This window comes from Xiphophorus couchianus, chromosome 14 (genome assembly GCF_001444195.1).
Source record: "Xiphophorus couchianus chromosome 14, X_couchianus-1.0, whole genome shotgun sequence".
Lineage (NCBI taxonomy): Eukaryota > Metazoa > Chordata > Actinopteri > Cyprinodontiformes > Poeciliidae > Xiphophorus > Xiphophorus couchianus.
Window position 1 is genome coordinate 18459940 of NC_040241.1, and position 27466 is coordinate 18487405.

The window sequence follows — 27466 nt, forward strand, 5'->3', positions numbered from 1 at the left end:
AATTTTGTAGCTGGTACACTGAAAACGTAATCTTTAAGACGTTCATTATGTAGATGTTATGGTTTCGTCGGGATGAGCCCAAAGAATATGAGAATTTTAAGCATGGCTGCCACTTTATTATTAAAAAACGACCACGTGTGTGTGTGTGTTTCTGCATCCGTTCGCGTGTGTAATTGATCTGATTTGTGGCCGGCTGTGAATGTATGAAACAAAGCTGCAAAGCTCGTAACAAACCCCCTCAGGTGTGTAAGACTTAGCTGCGTCCTGTGAGACACCGGATTTAGAGGAAACGTGTGTCTTTGTCCCCAAGCGGCGGATCAAAACCGTGAGCGAGAAGAGAGAGGAGGTGTTTGAGACAGATGTCAGAAGGTGTGTGAAAATGAAACAGAGCTGCTGTTAAGTTAGGTGTGTAAGCACCTCAGTAACGGGTTGGGGGTGACAACCCGTTACTGAGAATTAGTACTACCAAATTATAAACACATGCATGTATACACACAAAAAAAAACATTTTCTTTACAAATTGTAGCAATTCATGTGTTAGAGTTTTTTTTTTGCTTAAAAATTGAAAACACACCTAGAAATGTTATTTTAAAAACGTTCTTGTTTATTTTTATCATTGCATTAGGCAGTAAATTAATAACAAGGCTGAAAAATGCAAAAAGTAAAATAAAATAAAAAACGCAATATATGCAAGGTCGCTTGCAAGTTAATAGCTTAATAATAATTTATAAAATTTTTTAGATCTTAATTTGTAATAATTTAGTACATCAACACCCCTTCCACTATTTTTAATTAAATATTCATTTTTGTTCATTTATTTTTCAAAAATATTTTGTGAATTTTTTTTTGTCTTCATGTATTTAAAAAATTCATTTTATTGCACAATTTCTTTCTTATTTTTCAAATTTCCCCTTTTAATTATCATTCAGTTTAAGTGTATGATTGTTATTTTTTTGTACTACTTTGGATTTTTAAAAAATTTTCTTACATTAATAATCACAGCAATTCATCTCCTGTTTATTCCTGCAGTTACTCTTTATTTTCTGGCAGTACTTGCCCTGCGTACGCCTTGAAAGTACTTCAGTAAAAGCAATAAATAAGAAAAAAATAAATAAACTGAAAAAATGTCGTAGGTAAATTGTTTTAAATCTTCTCGAGTTTAAATAAACAGTGAAACATAAACTGAATCCAACGCTGCGTACTCTCGATAAAAGGGAACTCGTTACTAAACCAGCAGCGTGGTTAAAGGCAAGTTGGCAGCTTAACAAACGCAACAAACCGGTCGGACCGGCTCATGATGTCTAAACAGACTCGCAGCAGGCCAGAACGCAGGAAAAATAAATATGTGACAACTTCAAACAGATCAGCCTCTCTGAGTGGATCAGCTGCTCCCACTGAAACAGTCCAATTTCCAAAACTGCGCCATGTTGTGCACAAATCTAAAGGTTGTATTGTTGTCCGATGAACTCCCGACAAACATTCTGCCGTTCCCACATCCACACAGAGCTGAACCATGAAGTCACGCGTGTCTCATTCATCACCGCCGACTAGTCAGGCAGGTGGAGATAAGAGGTCAGGAGGTCTTACCTGAGCAGGTACGCTCTGTTCGCTTGCAGACGGATGCAGGTCAGAGTTCCTGTTCTGCAGCAGGAAGAGAAAATAATACACCAGTGAGTTTGATAAGGATCAGCTTAATCTGTCTGCTGCTAGCATGTGGATTACTCAATAAAATGTTATATTAGTGGGAAGAATAACCAACTGTCTGCTTGTCATCATTCCGACTCTTTTTCCACACATTTCCAGACGTAAATTTCCAGCATTTTTCTGTTGATTTTTAAAAATCTTTTTGCTTCTAACTAGTAAAAACAGAAAAAGCTACTGATAGATGGTGCAGAACTAAGCTGTGACTGTCATGTTTACAGAGAAGATGCCAAATGTTGTGCATTTAAATGAATATTTTATGAATGCATAAGTAATATGACAAGCACTCTGCTTGCTTGAGCGTCTTTTGCTTTTAATTTCTGTGTAAAAAAAAAAGTGTAAAATTTTAAAATCAGAAAATCCTACATGGTTAATAAAAATAAGCTAATTTAAATTTGAAATAAAGTCAAATCAGTGGCAATATATAAATTAATAAAAATGTTTAATTTTAGATACATTCTAAAAAAAGAAATACATTTACCCATATTTTTAACTTTATAATGTTTTTATAACATACAGTTATTTTGCGATAAAACAAAAGGGCAGCTTCAGCCACTTTACCTTTACATGGAGGATTTTTCCAGCTGCAGGTGTCGAAGTGAATCTCATCCATCTTCCTCCAGCAGTCAGCAGCCTGTAGTGATATCTCATGGCTTCAGTCAGGCGCTGGCGGTTCTTCAAACACAGCACTGAGACGCCTTCCCATCCTCACTCCACTGCTGCGAAGAAACACAGAAACTTATGAAGGTGGACCTTTTTTTTCCCTAAATGAGTCGAAAGTAAAAAATCATCAAAAAGTTTATTACAGCAATTCCGTTGAAGTTAAACTCACAGTTTTATGACTTTATTAGGTACACCTGTTCAACTGCTCGTTAATGCAAATGTCGAGTCAGCCAATCGCGTGGCAGCAACTCAACTCCAAACCGTACTAGTAAAAAGTTAAGTGGAAGGAAAACATATAGGAACAGGAACAACTGCAGCCTTCAGATGCAGTCGGAGTCAGAGGATCAGAAAACCCACACGCCTCTGTACTTAAATCCTCGTAGAAAGCAGGAAATTTATCAGATCCCCATAATCTCTAATCTGGAGATAAGGGTTGCATGTCAGATCATTTCCCTCCTGTTTCCAGCAAAAATCTTAAATTAGTCTGCAATCCAGTACTGAACCTAAAGTTTATTCTGACAAATACAGCCTGCATGCTTGCTGAAGAGTACACAAACCATCCATTTTCTTACACCTATGTCCCTAGTGGGGTCTGGAGGGGTGCCTATCTCCAGCGAACCTTTCGAGCGAGAGGCGGGGTACACCCTGGACAGGTCGCCAGTCCATCACAGGGCAACACAGAGACAGAAAAGACAAACAACCCGGAGTACCCAGAGAGAACCCACGCATGCACAGGGAGAACATGCAAACTCAATGTAGAAAGACACCGGGCCGGGAATTAAACCCAGGACCTTCTTGCTGCAAGGCAACAGTGCTACCAATTGTGCTACTGTGAAGACGCTGAAGAGTACACATAAATAATAAATTACATTTTAAAGAAAAACCTAACCATAAATGTGATAGTTTAAAGCTTTTACTGACTTCACCTCGAACATAAACCATTAATTCTCCAAACAAAACCGACCAACACTCAGGTGCAACTGTAGACAATAAAGAAGCTGGAGTTTGGGTGTGTCGCCCTCTAGAGGAAAGAGCAAATCCCTGCAGTTAAACTGGCCACACAGCACAGATTGTTGATGGAGAAGGAAATTTTGCTTTTAATTAAAGGTAATTACAATCTTTTTACAGAAAACACAAAGAGGTTTTCTGTGTTGTCTTTAATTTATTCGTAAATATAACTTCATGTATCTAGTGACATTCACTCAAAAACAAACTTTTGTAGTTACTTTGCTAAATTTTATTTTTTCTAATACAGTTACAAAAATAGTAAATTAATGATTAATTTCTTTAAAATAAAGTGAACAAGCTAAACTTAAAACATTTTTAGATTTACAATGGTACACACACCTGTTTCCAATCAAAATTTTGACATTTTGTTTAAGTTTTAATATCGTTTTTCTGATATTATTAAATATCAGAAGAATTTGAGTAGAAAATTGTGTCCCACATGGCAAAAAGTTTGGACACTCCTGATTTATGGGTATCACAGTAAAGGGAGTTGAAGCACGAAATGCTTTTTAGGTGTTTAATTTGAGAATATTCTTTAATACAATGTCAATGTCGCCTTTCACTTCACAATTACGTTGTAATTTGTATTGATCTATTACATTAAATCCAAATAATATACACTGAAGTCTGCATCATAACGAAAAGTTTGACAAATGTAAGCGGTGTGAATTAGCAAGGTTCTGTAACTGAACCACGGCGTGAGTCCCGACCCAAAACTTTAGAACTACCATGCTGGTAAATAAGTCAAGCAGGTGACGTCCTCTCCGATTTCCTGTCCTGTGTCGCCATCTAGTGGCGAAGAAGGCAAATGGCAGCTGGAGAAGCAGCATGAAGAGGGGTGGAGACAGGGGGAGAAAAAAAATCCAAGGGGAAGAAAATTCAAACGCTCTTCCTGGAAATATCAGAGAACCCGCCACAACTTCACCACATGACATTTCAGAAAGAAAATGCGACACCCCTTTCCTCTAAAAAGCGGAGAGCCCGCATTTTTCTCCCCATAAACCCGCAATTATAGCCGCATAAATGAGCCAAACAGGACGGCCGTGCCAACCCACTCCATTTATCGACTCTTTTTTTAAATCTGCGTATTATCGTGGAAACGTGGGGTCGACACAAGATGATTGCGACATCAGCTTCATTCCAGTAAACTACCCCCTTCCTTTACTGTAGAAAACGTGACATCATTCCACTTTCACTATGATGTTAGGAGGGGAATAATCCCGCAAAACAAGACAGAACCAGCTCAAACTCAACACAAGCATGCATGCAAAGTTAAGACATTATTAGTAATTATATAACGTTATGAAAACCCTCCATTTGTAACAGGAAGAAGACAGTAGCTCTGCTTCATTACGTACAGGAACGGCTTACAATCTGCGCGTATCCTCACCTTTTTAGATGTTAGTCCCAGAATCAGCAGCGAAAACCAGAGAAAGATCTGCACAGCAGTCCACCTCCATGCCCATCCGGGGATGACGCAGCCCCCTTAAAAAAACCCGTCTTCTCCTCTGTCATTTCTAAACCACGTATCCAATTTGAGTTCCATCCAGCATCCAAAACCAGTTTAGGTGCAGCGAAGGGAGCAGAAAGAAAACCCACCGTGTCTGCATGTTGCACCTCTGCATAGTCGCATCGCCTTTTCTGAATGATTGCACAGCTCCCCTTCCTCCTCTGAGCGGGCACTGAAATAAATAAATGGAAGGCTGGAGCCAGGAAAAGGCAGCAGCCACCATCCCTGAATCATCCTCCAGAGGTGTCCACTGCGCACGAACTGAGCTGTGGATGGGGACTCCTTAAAAGAAACTGCGCAGTTTTTATTCCATTGAAGCAGAGGAGCCTTTCCCTCCGGTTCCCCTCCTCTCTCTTCTACCGCTGAACGCCTCTTTTCCCCTTCCTCTTCCCTCCCTCCCTCCCTGCCTGCCTGGCAGCCTGCCTCCCTCTCTTCCAGGTTACAGTAATACACTGGAGAACCTCTGGTTTTAACTTCAGTTTGTGGTTTAACAACCTTTGTGGTTGAGGAACCTGCTGTAATCTAATGACAGTACTTTAAGTCACCAGGTACTTTAAACTTTTCAAGAAACTGGAAACTAGAGGAAAATCCATGCTGGGAAAAGTCAACAAAAGGTCACATACGGTTCAGATGGCTTAGTTCAATGGGACTAGGTTGCACAGTAGTAATGTAAAGTTTTTACTGTTTGAATGATACTTACTTAATAGCTGCATACAGTGGCGGTCAATACATAAATAACGCCCTGGGCTAGGGGTGGTCAGATGGGGGCTCCTTGTATTCTTAGTGCGTCACCAAACCAAGCAAATTCATGAATTTGCATGTTTTCCTGGAACTACAAATTATTTACAGAAAAGTTGCTTAGATGCAGATTTTTTCATAGAGCATGTCTAAAAATATTTGAAAGCAAAAGCAGGTTGGGAAGCTGAAATATCTAGGCACACTGTTACCTCACATGCTACTGGGTGGTGTTCGCAAAACAGCCAATCCAGGAGTGACAGTCATTTCTGTTGGCGCTGATTGGTTGAACCCCCAAGAGCAGAGATAATGAAGACTGTAGATGTTATGCTGCCTTGCAGTTACCTCAGAAGTCGTAACTCAGAGTTGGGTTTGATGTCACATCCTAGGTAACAGCGTTCCAGTCGGAGGAGACGGGATTTCAACATGGCGACACCCAAACCGCTATTGTTCACAGTACATTGTTTTAATTTGTTCAGGTTAGAGTTAAAAGGGATAAAAGTAACATTGCTGGTTGACACATTCTAAAAGGTGTTTTGTAAAATAAAATGTTTCCACCACAGCTTACTGCTGTTGATGCAAGGAGCTGCCATATTAAATACCAACTTAGTAACTTTTCTGAAAATAATCTAATTGGTAAATATACAACCATTCTAGTACTACCACAGGAGCTAATATCTACAATCTTCCTTATTTCCAATCTTGAGGGTTCAGTTAATCAGTTCAAAGGAAAATAAATGTATTTGGCTCCTTCCTGAACAGCAACAAATATGTCAAGTATCATTGGGCTTTTGTATTTCAGCTTCCGAAGTGGTTGGGGTTTACATTCATGTAGAGCAGAGAGTGGAGTTCAATCTCGACCCATACTTTCTAGAAACAATGAAAGCTGTACTAAATTTTCCCCCGTGACTTTTAGAAGAAACAAACTAATCCCGGAGTACGGACATCCAAAAATGCCACATTTACATTCCAGCTTCAAGTCTGATGTCTGTCAGAACCGGGCCTGAAGAATAAGCCCATTTGAATTTGAATTCAAAGTTGCCCTCCCTCCACCTCCCACCAACTGGAGACCACCAATGTGCTGTCACACACACACACACACGACACACACTCACAAAGACTAGGATTTGATAAAGAGCCTCTTAAACCCAAAAGGAAGTCCGTGTTTGGTCAGGACAGTCCTTATTGCTGAATGCATCCTTGAACTGCTCCCCTCCACCAGCCCCTTCCCGGTTCCCCTCTCTCATTACTGGATCGTTCTTTCTCCGGGCTCCTTCTCTTGTTTTTTTATTCTCTTTCTCCCTTTGAGAAGTTTGGGTTGAGTCTATCTGGAGGGGAAATCTGGGCCTTCTCTCGCTCTCAAAACGGCCGACTGACTGACTCCAAACGTCCTGTCCATGAAGCTTCAATAGGATTCATTTGCTCTCCTTCAGTCACTGTCTCCTTCTGCTCTCTTTTTTAGCTTGAGAGATGAAGATGAGCCTCAACTCATCCTAAAAACTGAAGTTTTAGTTTTTTAATATGCTTTACTTCTGTCTTAAATCATTTAACATTTAAACAAATGTTAAACAAATGTTTAACATTTAAACAAATATGGCTGTTCTTTTCTTTTTGTATTAAGCTCTAAATTGTCTATCTTTGCAATCGTAGTCGACATGTTTTGAGGTTTATTGAAGTTCAAAGTGTTTCAGGGTGCTTAAAATCAATAAGCGCACACAGTCAGACATTTTCTGACCGAATCAGTGACTTGGTCCAGATGTTTCAAAGGTGATTCCAGTGAAACAGTGAGTGTTACTTCCCCAGGCATGTTCTCTCTTCAGTGGAATAAATACGCTTGTAAAGACAGATGGAAGACGAACAGAGAGGGAAGAGAACTAACGAAACCAAAGCACAAACATCAAAGAACGACTTCCATCAATGGTGCGCATTGCGCCTTTCTACTTTATGATTCAGAAACTATAAACATTTGGTAAACAAAATCTAAAATAAGAAAGGAAATATTAGAAATGTGTGAGCATTCAGTTGTCCAGACTCAAGAGGAGAGCAGTCCCTCTCTTGACCCAGTGGTCTGGAGACACAGCTCCGGATTTGAGTTCAATGGCGACCACAAACGCCGGCCGGCCGTCTTTCCCAGCGCGCACTGGGAAGTAATAACACGGACACAGGTACATACCTACAGACGGAAAGGAGACGGCACGAGGTGAAGGCGTTGAAATCACAATAGCATCGTTACACAAATCAACACATTTCAACAGATGGCTCACTCTTGGACATCTTCTTGCGGTTTTCCACTGGTTTAAAGTAGATGGTGGGAATTGGGCAGACCATCTTCATGGGCTCAGCTTCCACCAGACACGAGTTCTTCCTGTCCCAACCTGCCCCCTCCAGGTACAAGCCTTTCACATAAACTCCATCCTGAATGAGTGAGGAGACGGAGAGAAAAGGTACTAAAGTTTACATTAAGTCACCATCAGAGTTTCGTTTGCACTGTAACCTCAATGAACTGAACACAAGTCTGGATGTGAAGTTTAGAGGAGGTGCAAAATTCACATTTTTGTACTTTTATTCGTTTACTTCTACTGCTTCTACAAGCAAACCAACCACTTTAACTCCCCCCGCAACTATAAGTTAATGTTTTTTAACTAAATATTAGTTGTTTCTTATATAAATACGCATCATTAAATTACCACAATTAATGGTTAACTGTTGCCCATGGTGAGTGTATGTACATTTCTGATTGGCCCTGCATGAGAATGAGCCCAAAATCAAGGAAAAAAATTTTCTTACAACAGTCAGGTAACAAAATGTTAAAAATAATACAGGATGGATGAGAAAAATGAAAAAAAGGAGGTGAAATCATAACGGGAATAGAGGATAAATGACAAAGAGAACAAGAAGGGAGCTGGAAAAATGGGGGCAGATGGAGATGTTACTTGATTTTAAAGAAGAACTTAATAAAAAAAAAGAAGAGGAAACATCAAAATGACAAGAGAGACAAATAAAATGTGCTGCTGTCAGGCTGAGAGGAAAGAGAGATTCTGATGGCGGGTTGATGGAAATCTGGATGATAACGGGGCGTCACCTCAGGCGGGGTAAGCAGGTTGCTGTCATCCACAGTGGACACTATAAACTCCCAGGACAGCGTGTCCACTGAGATCTGCAAATACACACATGAAATTATGCATTAATGTCTGTTTTTCAGACTTTATTTGTTTATCTGTACAAATATTTTGATTTTGCTTAATTGAATAAGTTAAAATGATACTGTACATAGTAAAATCCCACATATTAAAGTCATTTGGGATCTTATTAGTAAAGCATTTTGGTCAGTTTTTTGCATTTTCTTTTATTTGGTGAACCAGTTCTGGATTCAGGAAAAGCTGCACTGATGTTGACTTTGTTCCTTTAAGCTTCAACTTGTGCATCTTCCACACATCTAGAGACATTTAGGCCTCTGTCACCTTTTCTTGCTATTTTCATTTTTTATTATTCAACCGATCATTTCTGAACTTATCTATGTCTCCAGGTAATTCAGGTGTTTTCATCTCAAACAGAGATGTCTGATGCAACTGATGAAGCCACACCTGAGTTACAAACATACCTTTATGAACAGTTGAGGGGATAAGACTGCGTTGGGTTTGTATAAAATAATTTTTTATATTAGTTTTATTTAACAATTTAAAATGCTCTCTTTTTAGTTTGTTTATTGAAAAAGCCTGAATAATTTTGATGTTTCTCAACAAATGTACTTTTCACTAGGAGTTGACTCATTTTCGATGTATTTACAGCATCATTAGCTTCACAGTCAAATTTTTCATCTGGGACTAAATGAGAGAAATAATATCTGGAAATTTTGATTATGAACAGCAGACTGATAAAAACATCAGTCAGCAGGGTATTCAGGCGCCTTAAAGAGAACCTGATAAACATCCCAGTGAATATTCAGTTTTAACCCATCTGTAAACTGACAAGGATCAATAAAATAAAATAAATTAAATGTAGTTTTCTAAAAAAAAAAATTAAACGGATGTAAGTTGATAATTATTCCCTTATGACTTCATCATCTGGGATCTTTTTGTCACATTTCAGACGTATTTCTGGCTAAGCTGACAAAAACTCGTCTGCCAAAGTTCCCCCAGGCCTCAGTGCGCTGTGAGGAAGCTGCAGGAAGTTGAGATTAATTAAGTGTTTTTGTTCAGAAGGAGTGAGAGACATTGCGCTCTCTGCCAAACCCACACAAGGAGAAACTGCAGGGTTGTTCCGACACCAGTAAACCTAAAACCAAGTTCGCCAAAGTGAAAATGAATCCCTAGCTGTGATGGGTTTATGAAATCGCCACAGAGACGTCGGTGAGCGCTCACGTTGTGTTGCCGGGCGGTGAATTGCAGCACGGCGGTGAGGAAGCCGTTGGGAAAGGTGAAGCCGGACAGCCAGAACAGGACGGGGGGCTGGACCTTCTCTGCCCAGCGTGCAAACTGGTCCACTCGCTGGGAGAGGTCGCGCGTCCACGCTGCAAGAGGCTTCAGAGACGGATACGCCTGGAGGACAGAGACAGACGTGGAGTCAACGCTGCTGGCAGCCCCTCATAATGAGTTCAACAGCAGTGTAGCTGCACTGGACGGCTTATTAGGGCAGAAATGAGAGAAAATTCAACTGATCACAGAATAAACAGTGCAAAAGGCTCATAACGTTAGCTTATTTTCCCCTTGCAAACAGCAAGAATTCCTTGCAATCTTTTGAAGTGGTACTTCAGGTTTAATAGAAGTATTTTAAAGGCTTTCTCAGAACATTGGCTGCTTCTACCTATTTTCTATTCATTTTTTTGTTTGTTTATTTAGCCACTGAATTCCTATAACAGAGTATTAGGACTACCAGAAATAAAAGAATTTAAAAAAAGCCATAGAGGAGTAAATTTCAGCCCAAAAACTCTGAAATTTTGAGATTAATTTCACGTATTAATGAGAAAAAACATGGTTATTCTCTGATGCCAAAATAAATAGGACTCAGCATTCCCATGTTGAAATATGGTGATGGCAGCATTATGACGTGGGAATGTTTTTCTCCAGAAAGGCCAAGGAAGTTGGTCAGGGACAATGGGAAGATGGAAGGAGCTAAATGAATAAGGAAAACCCTTTATTTAGCTCCATCCTAAATATTTTCCGAGAATATCTTAGAAAAACATAGTGTCTCTAGTCAGAGGCTTCATCACATTCACTGTAATACAGACTGCTACATGGTGATGGCTGGCATATCACCATGCACAATAACCCTTTAAAGAATTTTGAATTACATAATATCAATTACAATAACAATTTCCCTTTGGGAAAATATTTTTTATTTGAATTGAGACACTTGAGACTGAGATGGAGGTTCACCTTCTGACAGAACAGCGTCCTCAAACACAGTCAGAGCTGCAGCAGGGTGGTTTATATATATTCAGGTCCAAACCTAATTCCCACTGAGTAACTAACCTTTCCACATCTTGCTCCATCATTCATTCATGAACTTCTCAAAGTCCTTCTGTCTTCTGTTCAACACTTTGATCTTTAGTTTCCGTCTCTGTCCTTAATCATTCTAACCTGCTGCACATCCTTTCCAGCCAATCGATGGAAATCCTTTTTTGCTTCTCGGTGTCCGGCCTCACACACGACTCACCATTTCCTTTATCCTTTACTTCCACACAGCCTCCACGTATCGCCATCCACTTTCCGCATGTCTCTTAAAGAATTAGCTGCCATTTTGATTTCAAACAGGATTATTTTAATCTCTGCCCACAAACCTCACACTCAAAAAACTATGCAAACATTGAGGGGTTTGAGGAGAAATCTACATGGCCAGAGAGCAAGAGAGAGAGAGAGAGACCAAAATTAAAGCCATGAGTCTGAGCTCAGAGCTAATGACAGGCTGCCATGCCAAGGACGGCCAGAGGAGGAAAGAGATGAAGAGATGGAGGGATAAATAAGCAGGATGGGGTTGTCGCTGCTGCATCGAAACCTGAAGGCAGAACTGGAGCAGATTAAATGAAAGAGTGAACATCAGGTAAAAGACAAAGGGAAACATGTAATGGATATTAAAAAAAAACAGAGACATGGACTAAAGCCAGGATTAGAAACAAAGAGTTGTGTAGTTTACAAGCAGTCCGTTGAATAGAGACGCTCAGCTGGAAGCAGCGGACTTAATGGCTATCCAATACGCCTATAAAAGGGAACACACACACACATACACACACACATAGTAGATTGAGCCATAATAAGCTGCTGGCTGGAACACAATGAGCTCAGGGTCTTATTGGGAAAGTGGAGCAGGCCTTGGAAGGTTTACTTTGCTTATTGCTCTCCGATTAGTCCACAGACAGTGGCTTTGTTCGGCCCCCGAGGGCCAAGGTGAGCTCCACCCCACAAGGGCCCACTCACAAACCTAAACGACGCTTTTATGAGCGGCCCTTAGAAAGAGCAAAACATTGGATACAAACATGAACTCCTCTGACCCAGAATCTGTTGAAGCCCCTTGACCCAAACTGACAGCACCCAGGGTCCCATCCCACCCGAGACCCCTCAAGAGACCCCCACTGTACCGAGTGGTCCAGTGGTAACGAAGCCAGAACAGATCATTCACAGCTGGAAGGCTGCCAGCACTCCATCACCGTGTGCATTTATGTCGATGAAGAGAGTAGAATAAAAAGGATTTTTTCTGTGAGAGTCAGACAGGGTGAAGGATAGATGGATGAATATATCTTTAATAGCAACACACCGCTTTCTGCAGCTGTTTTAATGGCTGAGTGGGAACAACAAGATCAGTGTTAGATCATTAGATTATTGTGCAGAAAGATCTTTTCAGTGTAGTCATTCCAATCAAGTCCCAAATTAATCATTGGCATCCAAGTCTGCAATAAACCTCAACTCCAGATTCTGGTAGTCTGATTATTTCTGTTTATCAGCTGCAGCCTGCAGGTCATGAAGACCTGTGAGACACACATGATCCGATTTGTGTTACTGGCTTGCAAATGTGGTACACACACCATTTTGCTGATTTAAGAGTTTTTCACCATTTGCAATGGCATAAAAAAATAAATACTGTACTGGTTGCTGCAACTTTCCGTTTGGTGTGTCATGTGAACCGGTGTGCTCAGACACCCAGCTGAAAAATGTTTTACCACTGTTATTTCAATTTTAGGAAAATCAAATCAAAGCTTTAAGATAACAAAGTTACTGCAAGTTTTATCCGATCAACCCATATTATCAACGAGTCATATCAAAACAGGGCATAAAAATGCTTATGCTATCCCAGCATTTCAGGATTAGTATTTCAGCAAATTAGCCTAGCATTTCAGAAAAGACTGCAGCTGCATGACATTTATACGACGTATTGCATAAAGATTACACAAATGAAACTTCCCCACTTTTAATACCACATATATTCTGTGCAACTCTGAATCTTTCATTGATGAAGTAAAATGTGTTTCTAAAATAAACTACAACATATGTTTTAGGGCTGAAACAATAAGTTAGACTAATTGTAATCAATCAATTACTGAGGTAATTAGCAACTAATTTAGTAGTTGATTAATCATAAAATAGAGTATAACGACTCAAAAAAGGCCATTTGCTGATTCAACTACATACTCAGCTGTTAATATACAACTGTACAAAAAGATATACATTTTGCAGTTAAGATAAAAGTAACTTCTGTCCGTAAATATGTTGTACCTAGTTTTTCAAGTTTTTGAGCTGTAGATGCATCCTTAGTGAACTTTAGTTTAGTCCACTAAACTAAAGCGTTTAGTGAACGCTTTAGTGATCAAGCGTTCACTAAAGCACTAAAGTTCATCTTAAAACATTTTATACAATAAAATGTTTTTTTATTTTAAAAACAAGACTTCAATTGTTTGTTTTGCATATTTTACTGTATTTCTGATATTGCATAAAAGCCTTAAGAGGTTGAATAAAATATTTGCAGTTTTACGTTTACTTAGTTCACAAGAAATCATAACACATTTTTCAACCTGCTTCAAGAAGACTTCAAATGTTGCTAAATGCAGCCAAACTTGTGATGTGAGAACAGATGCTGCTGAAGTGAAGTGATACTGAATGTGTAAATGATACCTTAAGTGCTGAGTAAAGACCCTTAAATGTCCTCTTAAAATTTCCTGCATGACTCTAATTTCTGTGTGTCTGCACCTTCTCCCACACAGGGGGCACGCGGGCGTCGTAGATACTGTTGAAGGTCTCCTCCATGCTTGGTGTCATCACCACGAAGCCTTTTATTCCCTTCTCCAGCTCCACCAGGGAGAAGCTAGAAAAAAGTATGAAAATAAAAGGAAGAATGGATTAAAATATTTCACCAAGGGTTCAAAAACGCCAGTCTCGTCTAATAGACAAATTGATAGTTCATACATGATGTCTTCCAGCAGAGAGTTGTATCTCTGGATCTCTTGTAGTAAGACCACATTAAGGGGTGTGGGGTTGTCCTGGAGGACGGTCCTGGTCCCCTCGCAGTCAATCAGAGTTGGGATCTTAGTACGAACCTCTCCCAGCAGCTCCAGAACCTACACATGAACACAAGACTGGCTCAATTACACTGAAGTGCTTCAAAATCAAAAGACCACATACAGACACCGTTGGGTACTGGAAAACTTCAGAAAATAAAGTTGAGAAAAAAAAAAAAGGAAAAACTACTCACATCCTTGCAGTTTTTAATTTTTATTTTAATTTTATTTTAATGTTTATTTCCTCCTTCAGCTGAATTCATTCCAACATTTATAGAAATTAATCCCAGTCCTGAAGGAGCAAAGCAACCCCAACTATCACACTGCCACCACCATGTTTGACTGTAGTTTTGACGTTCTTACTTTTGAATTTTTTTTTTTTTGCAAATGTGTAATCAGTATTTGTGTTTTTTTTGGGCAGATGCTTGTGTACACGTTTGCTCTCTGAACCCTACATCGGAGCCTGTCATGAAGGCTCTGGGTAGTTAGCATGGCCACAAATTATGGCAGATAAACAGTTTACCTGTAACACTAAGTTGTTTTTCTGCGGCACATACAGCTGCAGCACATACACGAGCATGACAGACAGTGCTAAGACCATCCTCCTGGCTGTGATTGGGTGTTTCTTATAGAGTGGTGTGTTTCTACAAATGGCAGTAGGACCACAGGGAGACAGACAGAGGAGTGCCTGTCTGATTTTGTTTCACAGATTTTCTGACATGGAGGCAGTTTTAACAAATATGTAAAAAACATATTTTTATTAAAGTTACATTCTGCAGCTTTGATGCTCCACTGTGTAAATGCTCTTTAAATACAGCTACAGAAGGACTAAGTAGTGGTGTGAGTTTTTTTGTTTTTTATTAATGATTATTAAACTATGCAACACTGTGAATAAATATATTTATGAATCATTTGGAATAAAAAAAGGAATCAGGTCTTGATTACGCTAGTGAAATTGAACAAAAAATCGTAACCACTGTTAATTCATGATTTAGCAAAAGGCAGTGTTACCTTTTCACATTGGACCCAGTTTATTTGGATTGATTAAAGATTAAACTAAATCATTATCTGAAAACTGCTTTTTGTCTTTACTCTGATTATCTTTAACAATTTAGCTAATAATCTAAAATATTCAAGTGGAAAGAGGCACAAGCAAATACAATCTGTAAGAGGGAACTGTACACAGCTGAAAAGGAAGGAGAGTGAAATATCATAAAGAAAACATTTAATAGACTGTATAAGCAGCAGGAAAAAAGTTAACGAAACAAAAGTATATGTCTGACTTCAGAGTCTAAAAATCATCCTTTTTACCGCAGTTTACATCTCTTAAAGATTCCTGGATCTGCATCTTATTACACTGACAACTGCTAACCAGACTACAGGTCTAATGTCTGGCTTCATGTAACCACTCTTTGAAACCAAAAGCAGAAAACAGCTTCCAGAAGACACGCTTGCCAAGGCCAATCTAAAAAAATCTAACTATTAACATATAGTTCAATTCTCATTCAGTTATGGTACACTCTACGTCTGAAAATAAATAGCAGCCTTCGGATAAGCTGGAAGCAAATGTTTAACCACATCAACCTCCAAACAGTCAGAAAACACTTTGTAAGGAGAAGATGAAAAATCAATCTCTGGTTTATGTTAGAATGCTGATTGGTTTTGCCACAAAACCGCCACATGGCGTCAGTACCAGTAGATAAAAACCTGAGTGAAGCCGACAGCTGAGGTGAAGGAGCACCAAAGCATAACATGTTTGCTTGTTTTTCCAAAACATGCCAAACATGCATTGCAATGTGAGCATGTTGGTATAAAAACCACATCAGAGCACTGACTGTTTCCCAGTGGCTCTGTTCCCAAAAACAAATCTTCCAACAGGGTTTTATGTAAAAGTTTTTATCCCTTGCCAGCGTTTAAACCTTCATGTGAGTATAAAAGAGATGAGCTTCAGGATCTGGCAGTCTGTTTTGATAATGCCAAGCCTTCCACAAATAACACAACAGTCCACGTAATTACTGTTTACCACATGATGAGGGGTTAACTTATTTTTAACTTTAATGCAACGTTTCATCTATCTCAGAAATCAGGGTATGCTCTAACTCCCCCCACTAGGAAGTCAGAAAATTAGCTGGTTATGTTGTTAATGGTAAATGGCCTGTATGAAACGATTAAACGTGATGAAATAGATGTCAAATAATTCAGGAATCACTTAATTATTAAATGGAGTATACAGACTCAAAAAAGGCCAAAGAATATCACAGTCAGAGCAGTAATTACGCATAAACTGTACAAAAAATGTACATTTTGCAATTAGAATAAAAAGACATTTGATATATTCCACCCAGAACGTCTCAAATGGCATAATTTTAGCTTCACGTAGTTTAAATTTTGTGAAAAATTATCTCTACTAAGCATCTTTTACTATCCAGTTATTAATAGGTAAAACCAAAAAATATTCACCAGATTATCTCTGCACTCTACTGATGTTAAGTCAAGCATAAAAAGCTATTGTTGATGTATTTTTTTCGCTGCGGATGCATCCATTGCTACAAATGATCAAGAATACACTAAAGGAATGCTGTTATTGCATTTTAGACAAAATATTGTTTTTCATTTGAAAAATGAATTTATTTGTTTATTTGCTTCTCTTAACTTATTTCTAATATTGCATAGAAAAGGCTTATGGTAAGTAGTTAAATGAAAAGTCTGCAGATGGCTGCAGTACCACAGGGAGGTAGCTTGATTTTTTTTCACAGATTATCTGTTTCATATTTTACTGTCACAACATAGTGAGAGTTTGAACAATTATGTAAAAAAAAAAAAATTGTAAAATGACTGTAGCTTTAACCTAAGTTTAATCACACTGAAAACCATTATCCATAAAAGGAAAGAACATTCCCAGATTACCAAAATTACTCCTACAGTACATTGAAAGCTCATCTAGGAAGCAGATGAGAAAATAACACAAAGGTTCACCTCACAAGTCTCTTTCCTGCCTTACTTCAAAGTAAAAGTTTAAAACCATTGATCAGGATGACACAGACTGGGTAGCGCTTCACCAGTAGGACGTCAGTGTTCTGGTGTTTTTTATAAATCCTGAGTTCCCAGCATCTTCTCATCCTCACTGACATACCGTGTCCTCTCGACTGGGTCTGGCCCCGGCCCCTGTCGCCGCGGTCCCTGTGTGCTGAGGCTGCAAGGAGAGCAGCGTCTCGAACAACGTGCGGGTCTCCGCGATCTGGCTGGCGATGTCGGCGTTGGGGTGCTCACCAAACACCTCTGGGTGCTCCGTGGCCGGCAGCGTGTTGATATGTTCCTGGAACGACGACAGCGGACCCTCGCGAGGAATATAGTAGGTGGGTAAGCTTGATAGCCTTATAAAGAGTTGAGCAGAAAATGTGTTATAGATTAGAAAATGTGCAGCTCCTACAATTAATGAACTGCATACATCTCTGTCAGAAATTTACATACATGTAAATTAAAGACTCATGATTATTTTGGTTGTTTTTTTCTTGGATGGAAAGTGGTGTGATTTTTCAAAAACCAAATTGGGGAGAACAGATTTAAACTTGTCTTGGATTAGATTTTGTCTAATCCAAAAATAGGTTCTACTGCATTCAATTCACAATTCAAGTGAGCCAATAAAATATAATAATAAAGAAGCTAAATTTAATAACTTCACTAAAAACTGATTTGAGTGCAGCACAGATGACATTGGAGTAAAATTCTCAGAAAAGATGTTGTTCCATCTTTTATGAACGCTTCATTATCAAAAGTGACAAATACTTTGTGTTGTACCTAACTCCAATGTAAGACCACTTTAATATCCAGCAGATCAATTACTGCTCTTTAGAAGGATTGAATCTGTAAACTTATTTTATCTTATTCCACTTCTTTGACTTCTCAGAGTAACAACAATTCAGAAGATTTATACAGCAAACAACCTGAGGAAAGTGTAAAAGCTCAATTTTTTGCTGTGATATTCAACCTGTCCTCTTGGTGGTGCTGGTGCTCTGTGAACAGCAAGAAGCCTCAGCAGACCACAGATTACCTCTATAATGAGGAAAATGTCTTTTCAGACATATTGAATATAAGTGACTTTTATTTTACACCCAGACCTAAACGTTGAAACTGTGAGCATTAAAGAGAAGAAGAAGAATTAAAAACAAGAGTCTCACTTGAAGAAGGTCTGATTTATAGCTCCCTCGCAGAAGTAGTCGTTGATGTATGTGGTTAGGAGTCGACGGTCCCACTCGTCTGTGACGTGGCCGCCATAGTTGACACCAGCGATGAGGTACTTGAGCGCATCCCAAGGAATCTCCTCATATTTATCCAGGTATAAACAGAGCAAATTCTCGCTCACCTAACAAAGGCATCGCAGATTCAGTCAAAGTGTTTTGCTTCTGTATTCTAAACACAAAGATGTTGATGGTTGAGAAATTGAATATTTAGGGTCACGACTGGAACCTATTGTTTTGTAAAATTAAGCATATAGGAGAGTTAGCACAATGCCAAGTTAGAAAGACAATGTGAGAAGAGCTATAGGTCCATTTACAAACAACTGGAGGTCTATGATTAACCACTGAGAAATATTATTCACAAGAGATAAATATTCTTAAACACCTGCCAACCTTCCCATGAGTTGACGTCTCAACAGATTAACTTCATAAAAAGTATAGCAGTATAACAATGGTATGGCCGGTAGCATCTGAATGATTCACAAGATTGAAGGAATAATGTTCTTTGGACAGATAAATCCAAATTAGAGGCATCTGAACATAATACATGTCACCATACTTGGATAACTCAGAATATTATCAGCAAATATTCTGGTATTTACTGATAATATTCACATCTCTTTCAATACTTAGATGGTATGGACAATAATCAAAAAACACAGCAGAACGGTTTCAACAGAATATTTGAAAAATGAAAAGGAGTCTAAGTGTTGCGATGGCCTAGTCAAAGTTCAATCTGAAATGAAGTGATGGATCTTAGCTATGCAGAAAAGAATATTATTTTATTGTGATATCGCAAAAAATTGTGGAGTTTTTCCACAATAAATAACAAATGATATGATAAATGCCCATCCACAGCGATGCTGCTCAAGAAGTGAGTCAACATTCCTTCACAAACAGGAAGTGACCTCTCAGCTGCCGGGATAAATATCACATAAACTCCTTTCAAACATTTTATGTACAAAGTAAAATATTATAGCATATTAGCTAACAGATACTGTTTCTCGCACCTCAAAGTCAGAATCATTGAAGCCGTAGATGATGTTCCAGCCCATTTGTCGGAACTTCTTCCTTTCCAACAGGATGCTGTGGAAAAAGCAGAGGGCGTAGAGCAGCTTCTTGTACAGCCTGCCTTTCGTGCAGCGGTTGAACTGAGCTTCAGTCATCAGCTGGTACAGACGCTTCATGTTGGCTTTCACGCCCTGCGGATACAAAGCAGGCAAGATTTACTAAAATATCCCTAAAGCAATAACACGAAGATTTTCATGTTTGCAGTGATGCTTGTGTACCTTTGGCGGCTCGGTGGTCATCTTGATACCAGCCTGCAGAATCGTGATGGGAAAATCTGGGTGCGGTGAAGAGCTGAGCCACAGCCTGAAGTTGGGCTCTGGGTTCTGAACCGGCAGCTCCTTTATTAGTTTGTCCAACTCCGGCATCCAGGAAAGAGACAAGTGACAGTTGGCAAGGAAGACCCAGTGACCTGGGAAGTCACAACACAGTTTCTGTAAGTTTTGATTTCTGTTGAGTACTGTGTATATGTTTTTAGTATTATTTTGGAGTTATTTTTAAAGACTTTGGGTTTTGTTATGACTAAATTGAAATTATTTACGTGAAATTTACTGAACAAAAAGCAGCCAAAGTCCAAAAAAGAACTTTGGAAATTTGGAGGACAATTGACCAATATCAGTCAATCACTTGCTCACATTTGTATGATATAAATATGAAATAAAAGTTCACACATACAAATATATATATTCCACTCAATTACTAGGTGATTTGTTTTGTTCCTATTGTAAGTTTTATACAAAAACATTTGTGATATTTTGTTAACGCCGCCATCACAATAAATAATGTGATATGAATTTTATGCCATAGCGCACATCCTTACTGCAGATGTGTCTTTACCTCAGTTCTGTTATTTTCCCTTTAAAGCAGTAAATTGCATAGCTTAGCATTGATCCTATGTAAAGACAACTCGTTTTTCATATAGTAAAAAGGCCTAAAAATAAAATCTGTGAAAGAAACGGACTGTTAAGAGTGAGTATATGAACACATGGTATATGAACACAAAGATCAGATGGGTGGGTGAATGGATGGGTGGATGAATCAATATCCCCTGTGTTCGTCTTCTATTGAGAACTATAGAAGCAGCTTAAGTTTAAACATCTATCACGTTGCGAAGGAAACCGGAAATAGAAAGTCTGGTTCTACTTCCGGACTTTCCAAGGCCCTGGAAACAAACGGACCTTGCTTTCAAACTCCTTTTGTCCAGATCTGGAAACCAATGAACTCTTATTTAGCACTTTACCAGATTGCATGTGTATATGCATGTGTATGGATATGTATGGATGACTCAGCTAGAACGATAGCAGCTGGTGCCGTACCGTTCTTCACTCCTTCCTCTATGAGCCTCCTGGCGATGGGCGCCTGCCCCTGGCCCAGAGACAGAGCGCTGAATTGGTGGCTCATCCCCGAGGCCTTAGCCAGTTGCAGCAGCGATCCTGTGGGGTCCACTCCAGGAGACAGCACAAAGATCAGAGGACTGCAGCTGGTGGACTCCTCCACCACCTGTCACAAAACGAAGGGAGTGAGGAAGGAAGGTGGAGACAACTGGCTGAACACTTAAATCAGTTGAATGCGATTAAAACACACACAAAAAAACATCCAAGTTTTAAACATTTAAAACCTATCATTCACAAAATGTCAAAGGACCAGGATGAAATGGGACTGCAGTTGAAACTTACAGCCTTCATGTCGAGAACAGGAGGCTCCACAAAGCGCGGGCCCAGATTTTTGATGATGAAGGAGGTGATGCAGAAAGACACTCGGTCTTGGCGTAGGAAACGCACTATTACCATCTTCTTGAGCTCATTGTAGTTGTGATCCAAATCACCTTGAAGACCAAACAAGAGGGTAAGGAGTCAAGAACGAAAGTGACTCTTTTGAAGGAAATGCATGGACTTCTATCATATAGAATCCTAATAAAACCCATTTTGGTAGAACTCTTCACGTTTCACAAGGCTCTGAGGAAATGTTAACTGGTTTTCTTGAACACTGACAAATTCAAACATGAGCTTAAGTTTGCTGGACTGTAATAAAGTCAGGCCAACCGATCAGCACAGACCTGGTAGCGGCGCGCTCTCTGGCTCAGGGTGGGTAAACCAGAGGTTCCAGTCTCGTGGGTAGTGTTCAAAATAGGCCACGATGCCATGAAACTTGGGCAGCTTATCCAGCTCTGCGATGCCGTCCCAGCTGGAGTCTGGCAGCCAGCTGGTAAATGGATTATCCATCCGATCGTCCTTATCAATAGCCTGTCAATAGGCCATAAGTTAGAGTGTCTTCTCTCAAAATGCCCAACACATTAATGCTTCAGAAGCAGGCAGGCTGTTCATGAATAAGAATGTTCAGAGCTTTTTTTGGTCCTTTTTTGTCCTATCGGGCCACCGTTAATAAGATGTTATGAAGCACGATGTTTGTGTGTTTCTTACGACGATGCCTCGGAGGAAGATGTTGTACTCATCCATGTTCAGTTTCCCAGCCACTTCCAAGATTTTGACGCACATCTGGAAGCTCAAGAGAAGTTTGTGAGCCTCAAAGAGACCCCGACAGGTGTACCTGAAGGAGAAGAAGACAAATGTAGAGTTAGCTTGAGAAGCCCACGAAGTGTTGATTGATTTGCGGTTAAAAAGTCTGAGTCATCGTCACCGGTACACGGAGTATGTGTGGTAGTCATTGAGGTTGTTGATTCGTTCCTCGACCCTTAAGCTGTATGCCTGCTTGCTCTTCGCTATGCTGAGCATGAACAGGTTGATGTAGGCGTCCAGAGAAAACTGGTACATGGGGTCGATGAGGCTCATGTCGTTTAAGATGAAGAAGAGAATGGAGGCTCGCTGAGCACATGGTCGGTAGGCCTGTTGGGAGAGAAAGTCTACGGCTACTTGTGGTCGCCAATAAAAACAAGAACAATCTATAATCCAGTGATACAACTGGAACTACAAATAGTAGTTCCAGTGGATAAGCTAGTTTAAATTTAAACTAGCTTTCCAACTTTAATAATAGTGAGTGCTTCTGCAGGAAACTCATTTTCCACATTTGTGCAAGGCAACTAACAATTATTGTAGTAATCAGTTAATCTATTGATAATTCTGAAAATAAACCGGATAAAAATACCAACAGGTGGTTTGTTCATGTTCAAATATGTGTATAAATTTGTTTATAATGTGCTTGTATGTGTATTCTGAAGCTGCTGACAGGCAATGTTTACTAAAATACAATAGTTACAGACAATAGAAAATATCTATATATCTCATCAACTTCCTGCTTTCATGTGTTAAAATGACTAAAAAACTAAAATAATACTAACGTTACTGGAGAACTGATTTCAACTGGTGAGCAAGGAGAGTCTTAATCTTTACCTGCTTTTCACAGAAACCCAATTGTTGTTGCATATCAGCTTAATGACTTTTATTACATAAGTAAATAAATAACAAAAACAACGAATTGCTGCGTTTAATAGGAAAGCGTCTCATGCTGATGTCTCTGTTTGGGTTCTCCAGTATCTACAGTGACCCCTTCCCTCCTGACCTCTCTGGCTGAGTCGATCTTCTGCTCGGTCTGCTCGCTGGTCTCCAGCTGCTCTGTAACTTGGCTGGACGTCACCTTGGAGGCCTGCAGGGTGTTTACCAGCTGGACATCGTCCAGCAGAGAGCCGCTGGCTTCGTTCAGGAGCCTGGTGGGATCAAACAAACGCAAGGGACATCAAAACTGCAGTAACAGTTTGCAATTTTTAAATAATTAATACAGCATCCTTCAAAATGATTGAACCTGATAGAAAAGAAAGACATGCAAAAAAGTTTACAAATATACAGACAGCCTTTCAACATGTCTTTTCTTATGCTTTCTTCTACGTGGCTCACCTTATAGTGAATCACTTCTCTGTATAATGAACCAGTGAGAAAATATTATTTACTGTTTAAATGCCATCTGATTTTTGTTTACAATGCCCAGCATTCCAATTAAAATTTATTTAGGAAGTCAAAGATTACTTTCAAAATTTAAAGAAACTGAACAGGAGGAAAAGCACATATTAAAGAAGTTTCAGATAAATTTAACTCACAGCAATTAAGAATGGGGACAATAATTTGACAAGCAATTTTGTTTTAAGGTCAAATTTTTCCATACTAAAAAACTGCCCAAATTGCTCAAATGAAAGATTTGATCAGTCTTTAATTTCTTAAAATTAAAGATTGCATTTTGTTTCATAGTGAGATATTGCTGCAGTAAACTTTATATGAATTCATTTTAACACTTGTCAAATTTCTTTACCAAGGTCACTAGTGTATTAGTGACCTTTGTCACTAAGACATTTATGCTCCTAAATTTAATTTTTTTACAATTTCATCCATCCAGCACATTGATGGATGGACAAAAAGATAGATGGATGGATGGATGGATGGTCAATAAGTGGACAGATGGATGGATAGACGGTTGATTTAGTGCTCTGTGTTCTGATGTAAAAACGTCAAAGAGTTGGCTGTACAAACCTGAGGATCTCATCCTCCAGGTCCTGCAGACTTTTTTTGCCAGCAGCAATGCTGATAACAAGTGAATCCTTTTGCTGCTCCAGTTCTGGACGCTCTTTACGTACCACAATCCCTAGCAACTGAGCCTCCAGACCCTGTGCAGCAAAAAAAACAAAACAAAAAAAAAAAAAACAGACAGGCGAACATGTTGAAACGGTGTCCGAAAGTGTGCACAGATGAGCTGGAGGAACATATTTTTCCACACACCTGCTCCTTGACAGCAAAGTTCACTATTGTGGTCTTTGAAGAAATCTCTGGGGAGTAGTGGGGGTTGGACAACTTGGTGGTGATGTAGAACCTGAAGTCTGGGTTGTATTCAATCTCCTTGTCACCCAGCTTCATCAGCAGATTGCCACCTGGGGAAAATAAACCCCACAAAATGTCACAAATCTGGCGTTTAAATAAGCTAAATGTGACGTTGTGTGTGTGCAGACCTATGCGAGTCAGAGACTTGTTGAGAATAGGGTTGAGGGACGGATCCAGATCCTCCTGGACATTCTGTAGCAAGACAGGATACCCAAACTGGATGGCAGTTTCCAGAACCCGAAGGTAGTCTGGCGTTTGAAGGTCTACTTGTTTTAGACCCTGGGCGAAAAGGAAAGAAAGTTATAAATTGCTTTTATACTATCAACACAACATACGAGTCATAATAAATTTTGGTGATCTAAAACAAAATGCCGCAGATCAGTTCAAATAAATAAAATGTTGTTTTTGTTAAAGGTGTTTTGTGGCACTAGAAGCCTTTATTTACATGAATCAGACAGGAAATGAGCAGAGAGAGGGGAGAAAAGGTCCAAAGGTTGTTAGGAATCCCACTGACGGAGCAGGATGAGAACGGTAAGAACACAGCAGAAAGCAGTGCAGAGTCACTCTTACCGCTTCCATTTCCATATTTTTGATCCACTTCATAGCCTGGCCTTGAGGGTCGACTATCAGTGGCCATCTTAAAAGAGGAGAAGTTATTTAGGTCACACTGAAGAGCAGATGATAAAGTCATGGTGAAAGTTGTGGTAGTGACCTAAATGTTATGCTAAATAAATGGTCAGAAAGTATCAACCTTTAAGCAGCTGTTAAACGTACTTTTCATTCAGCTCACATTTCTGTATCAAAATGGGTTTTTATTGGTCTGATGCAATGTTCTAATCGTAAACCTTTAAGTTACACATGTATAAGTTATGTATACATTTTTTGACTTTAGGCGTTCCATAGATTGCAAAACACACCGTGTTCCAAATTATTATGCAAGTGATATTTTCTGAGATTTTCCTAAATAGTCAATACAAATGATGGTCAGTATAATTTTCAAGTCATAAACTATTACAGTATAAATCAAATTTTAATGAACAAAGCTCCCCATGAGAACAGTATTTAAAAAAAACAACAAAACAACAACCTCAAAATGCACTGTTCTAAATTATTATGCACAGCAAATTTTCTAAACATTTTATGGATTATAAAGAAGTGCAAACGGTCATTCTTTGAATGTGCATCATTAAGTGGTCACATACTAAAATCAAAAGCTAGTTCAATCAAAAACATCTTAACAGACCGAGTTACATGTTACCATAGGACCCCTTCTTTGATATCACCTGCACAATTCTTGCATCCATTGAACTTGTGAGTTTGTGGAAAGTTTCTGCTTGAATTTCTTTGCAGGATGTCAGAAAACCTTCCCAGAGCTGCTGTTTTGATATGAACTGCATTCCACCCTCAGATCTTCTGCTTGAGGAAACTCCAAAGGTTCTTAATAGGGTTGAGGTCAGAGGAGGATGGTGACCACACCATGAGTTTCTCCCCTTTCATGCCCATAGCAGCCAATGACACAGTGGTATTCCTTGCAGCATGAGGTGGTGCATTGTCATGCATGAAGATGATTTTGCTAAGGAAGGTACGGCTCTTCTTTTTGAACCATGAAAGAAAGTGATCAGTCAGAAAGTCCATATACTTTGCTGAGGTCATTTTCACACCTTCAGGGACTCTGAAGGGGCCAACCAATGATTCTCTCCCCATGATTTAGGCCCAAATAATGACTCCACCACCTCCTTGCTGACGTCACAACCGTGTTGGAACGTGGTGGCCATTCACCACCAATCCACTACTGCATCCATCTGGACCATCCAGGGCTGCACAGCAGTCATCAGTGAACAAGTCTGTTTGAAAATTAATTTTCATGTAAGGCTGGGCCCACTGCGACCATTTCTGCTTGTGAGCTCTGGTTAGGGGAGGTCGAATAGTAGGTTCATGCACCACAAGCCTCTGGAGGATCCTCCACCTTGAGGTTCCAGAGGCACCAGCAGCTTCAAATAACTGTTTGCTGCTTTGTAAGGGCATTTTAACAGCTGCTCTCTTAATCCGATGAATTTGTCTAACAGAAACCTTCCTCATTATACCTTTATCTGTACAAACCCATCTTTGTTCTGAATCAGCCACAAATCTCTTCACAGTACAATGACGCTTCAGTTTTTGTTAAATATCTAATGTTTTCATACCTTGTCATACGGCACTACACTATCTGATGATTTTCGTCAGCAGAGAGATTCTTTCTCTTTCCCATATTGCTTGAAACCTGTGGGCTGCTTAATAATGTGGAGCATCCTCCTTTAATTGAGCTCACCAGATAAACTAATCAACCAGCTCTCTGAAATTAATTATAGCGATTCAAAGAGCCCTGACACACAATACCATCTATATGTTTAATAGCACGACAAAAATTGTTATCTTTATGACACTTAAAACCAATTTGCATAAAAATTTGGAACACGGTGTATTCTGAAAATAATGTAGAAATTTTCACAATAAGAATTAAGACTGCAAAGCTTGCAAAGTATAATCCTAACTGAACTGATTTTTTGTGTGTTTTTTTGGCTTTGACTCTAACATGTTAATTTTAATTAATTAATTAATTACATGAAATTTAGAAAATTGTAACGCAATTAGTTGTGTGTGTGTTTTTACTTACTGATTTTTTAAAATCTTATTTGTTTTTGTGTTTGTTTTTTTTACTTAAAAAGGTTCACATGTTTCTGATACTCCTGTAAATCTGATGCAAAAACAATAGCGATGAAAGACAAACCGCTTCTTTTGGCCCACTGGAGGTTACAACAACCTGTTCTTTAACATCTTTAAAATATTTAATTTTATGCTCTATTCTTGAAAGTTTTTTTTATATTTCTTTTGTACTTCAGTGAATTTTATGATGTTTTAATTGTCTGCACACTTTAATATTTTTTATATACTGTACACTAGCGTGGTTCTTAGTCAGGTTTCCTTCTAAAAATGTACTTTAGAAGGACTTCTTAGTAAAATAATAAGGAAAAATTAAACAACTCTTCAGCTTGCTGTGTGTCCCTACCTGTTCCCGCGGGTGATGATAATTCCGTTCTCAGTGGAGAACGCGTCAGATGGCAGACCCTGAATATTCCAGTTTCTCACCACTGTTGGTTTGGACAGAAATACAGCAAAACTGAATCCTGGGGTGCAGTGGATCTCTGAAGCCAGAACCTGAGCCGAGAACACGGACAGAAAGAGAGAGAAATCACATTTA

The 27466-nt window shown here is 39.2% G+C and overlaps 2 protein-coding genes across 5 annotated transcripts in view; both read right to left on the reverse strand.

Moving 5' to 3' along the window:
• Positions 1 to 5225, reverse strand: part of kdm6ba (lysine (K)-specific demethylase 6B, a) — a 108712-nt gene extending 103487 nt beyond the window's left edge. For 3 of the 4 annotated variants that reach the window (XM_028038266.1, XM_028038270.1, XM_028038269.1), the window contains exons 1-3: positions 4763 to 5225; positions 2263 to 2420; positions 1588 to 1641 (exon numbers count right to left, since the gene is read on the reverse strand). The gene's annotated coding sequence lies outside the window, so the exon portion shown is untranslated. The remainder of the gene's footprint in view (positions 1 to 1587; positions 1642 to 2262; positions 2421 to 4762) is intronic. The other variant, XM_028038267.1, reaches the window with a different exon arrangement.
• A 2036-nt stretch (positions 5226 to 7261) lies between these two features.
• dnah2 (dynein, axonemal, heavy chain 2) overlaps positions 7262 to 27466 on the reverse strand; it is a 65618-nt gene continuing 45413 nt past the window's right edge. The window contains exons 67-87 of the mRNA XM_028039371.1: positions 27275 to 27423; positions 24799 to 24865; positions 24357 to 24507; positions 24130 to 24278; positions 23884 to 24017; positions 22925 to 23069; positions 22046 to 22251; positions 21829 to 21955; positions 21465 to 21651; positions 21085 to 21233; positions 20725 to 20908; positions 19630 to 19820; positions 19351 to 19542; positions 18281 to 18465; positions 17236 to 17476; positions 14011 to 14162; positions 13795 to 13909; positions 9979 to 10155; positions 8700 to 8774; positions 7882 to 8032; positions 7262 to 7790 (exon numbers count right to left, since the gene is read on the reverse strand). Coding sequence (XP_027895172.1) covers positions 7636 to 7790; positions 7882 to 8032; positions 8700 to 8774; positions 9979 to 10155; positions 13795 to 13909; positions 14011 to 14162; positions 17236 to 17476; positions 18281 to 18465; positions 19351 to 19542; positions 19630 to 19820; positions 20725 to 20908; positions 21085 to 21233; positions 21465 to 21651; positions 21829 to 21955; positions 22046 to 22251; positions 22925 to 23069; positions 23884 to 24017; positions 24130 to 24278; positions 24357 to 24507; positions 24799 to 24865; positions 27275 to 27423 — 3282 coding nt within the window. The 3' untranslated portion in view covers positions 7262 to 7635. The remainder of the gene's footprint in view (positions 7791 to 7881; positions 8033 to 8699; positions 8775 to 9978; positions 10156 to 13794; positions 13910 to 14010; positions 14163 to 17235; positions 17477 to 18280; positions 18466 to 19350; positions 19543 to 19629; positions 19821 to 20724; positions 20909 to 21084; positions 21234 to 21464; positions 21652 to 21828; positions 21956 to 22045; positions 22252 to 22924; positions 23070 to 23883; positions 24018 to 24129; positions 24279 to 24356; positions 24508 to 24798; positions 24866 to 27274; positions 27424 to 27466) is intronic.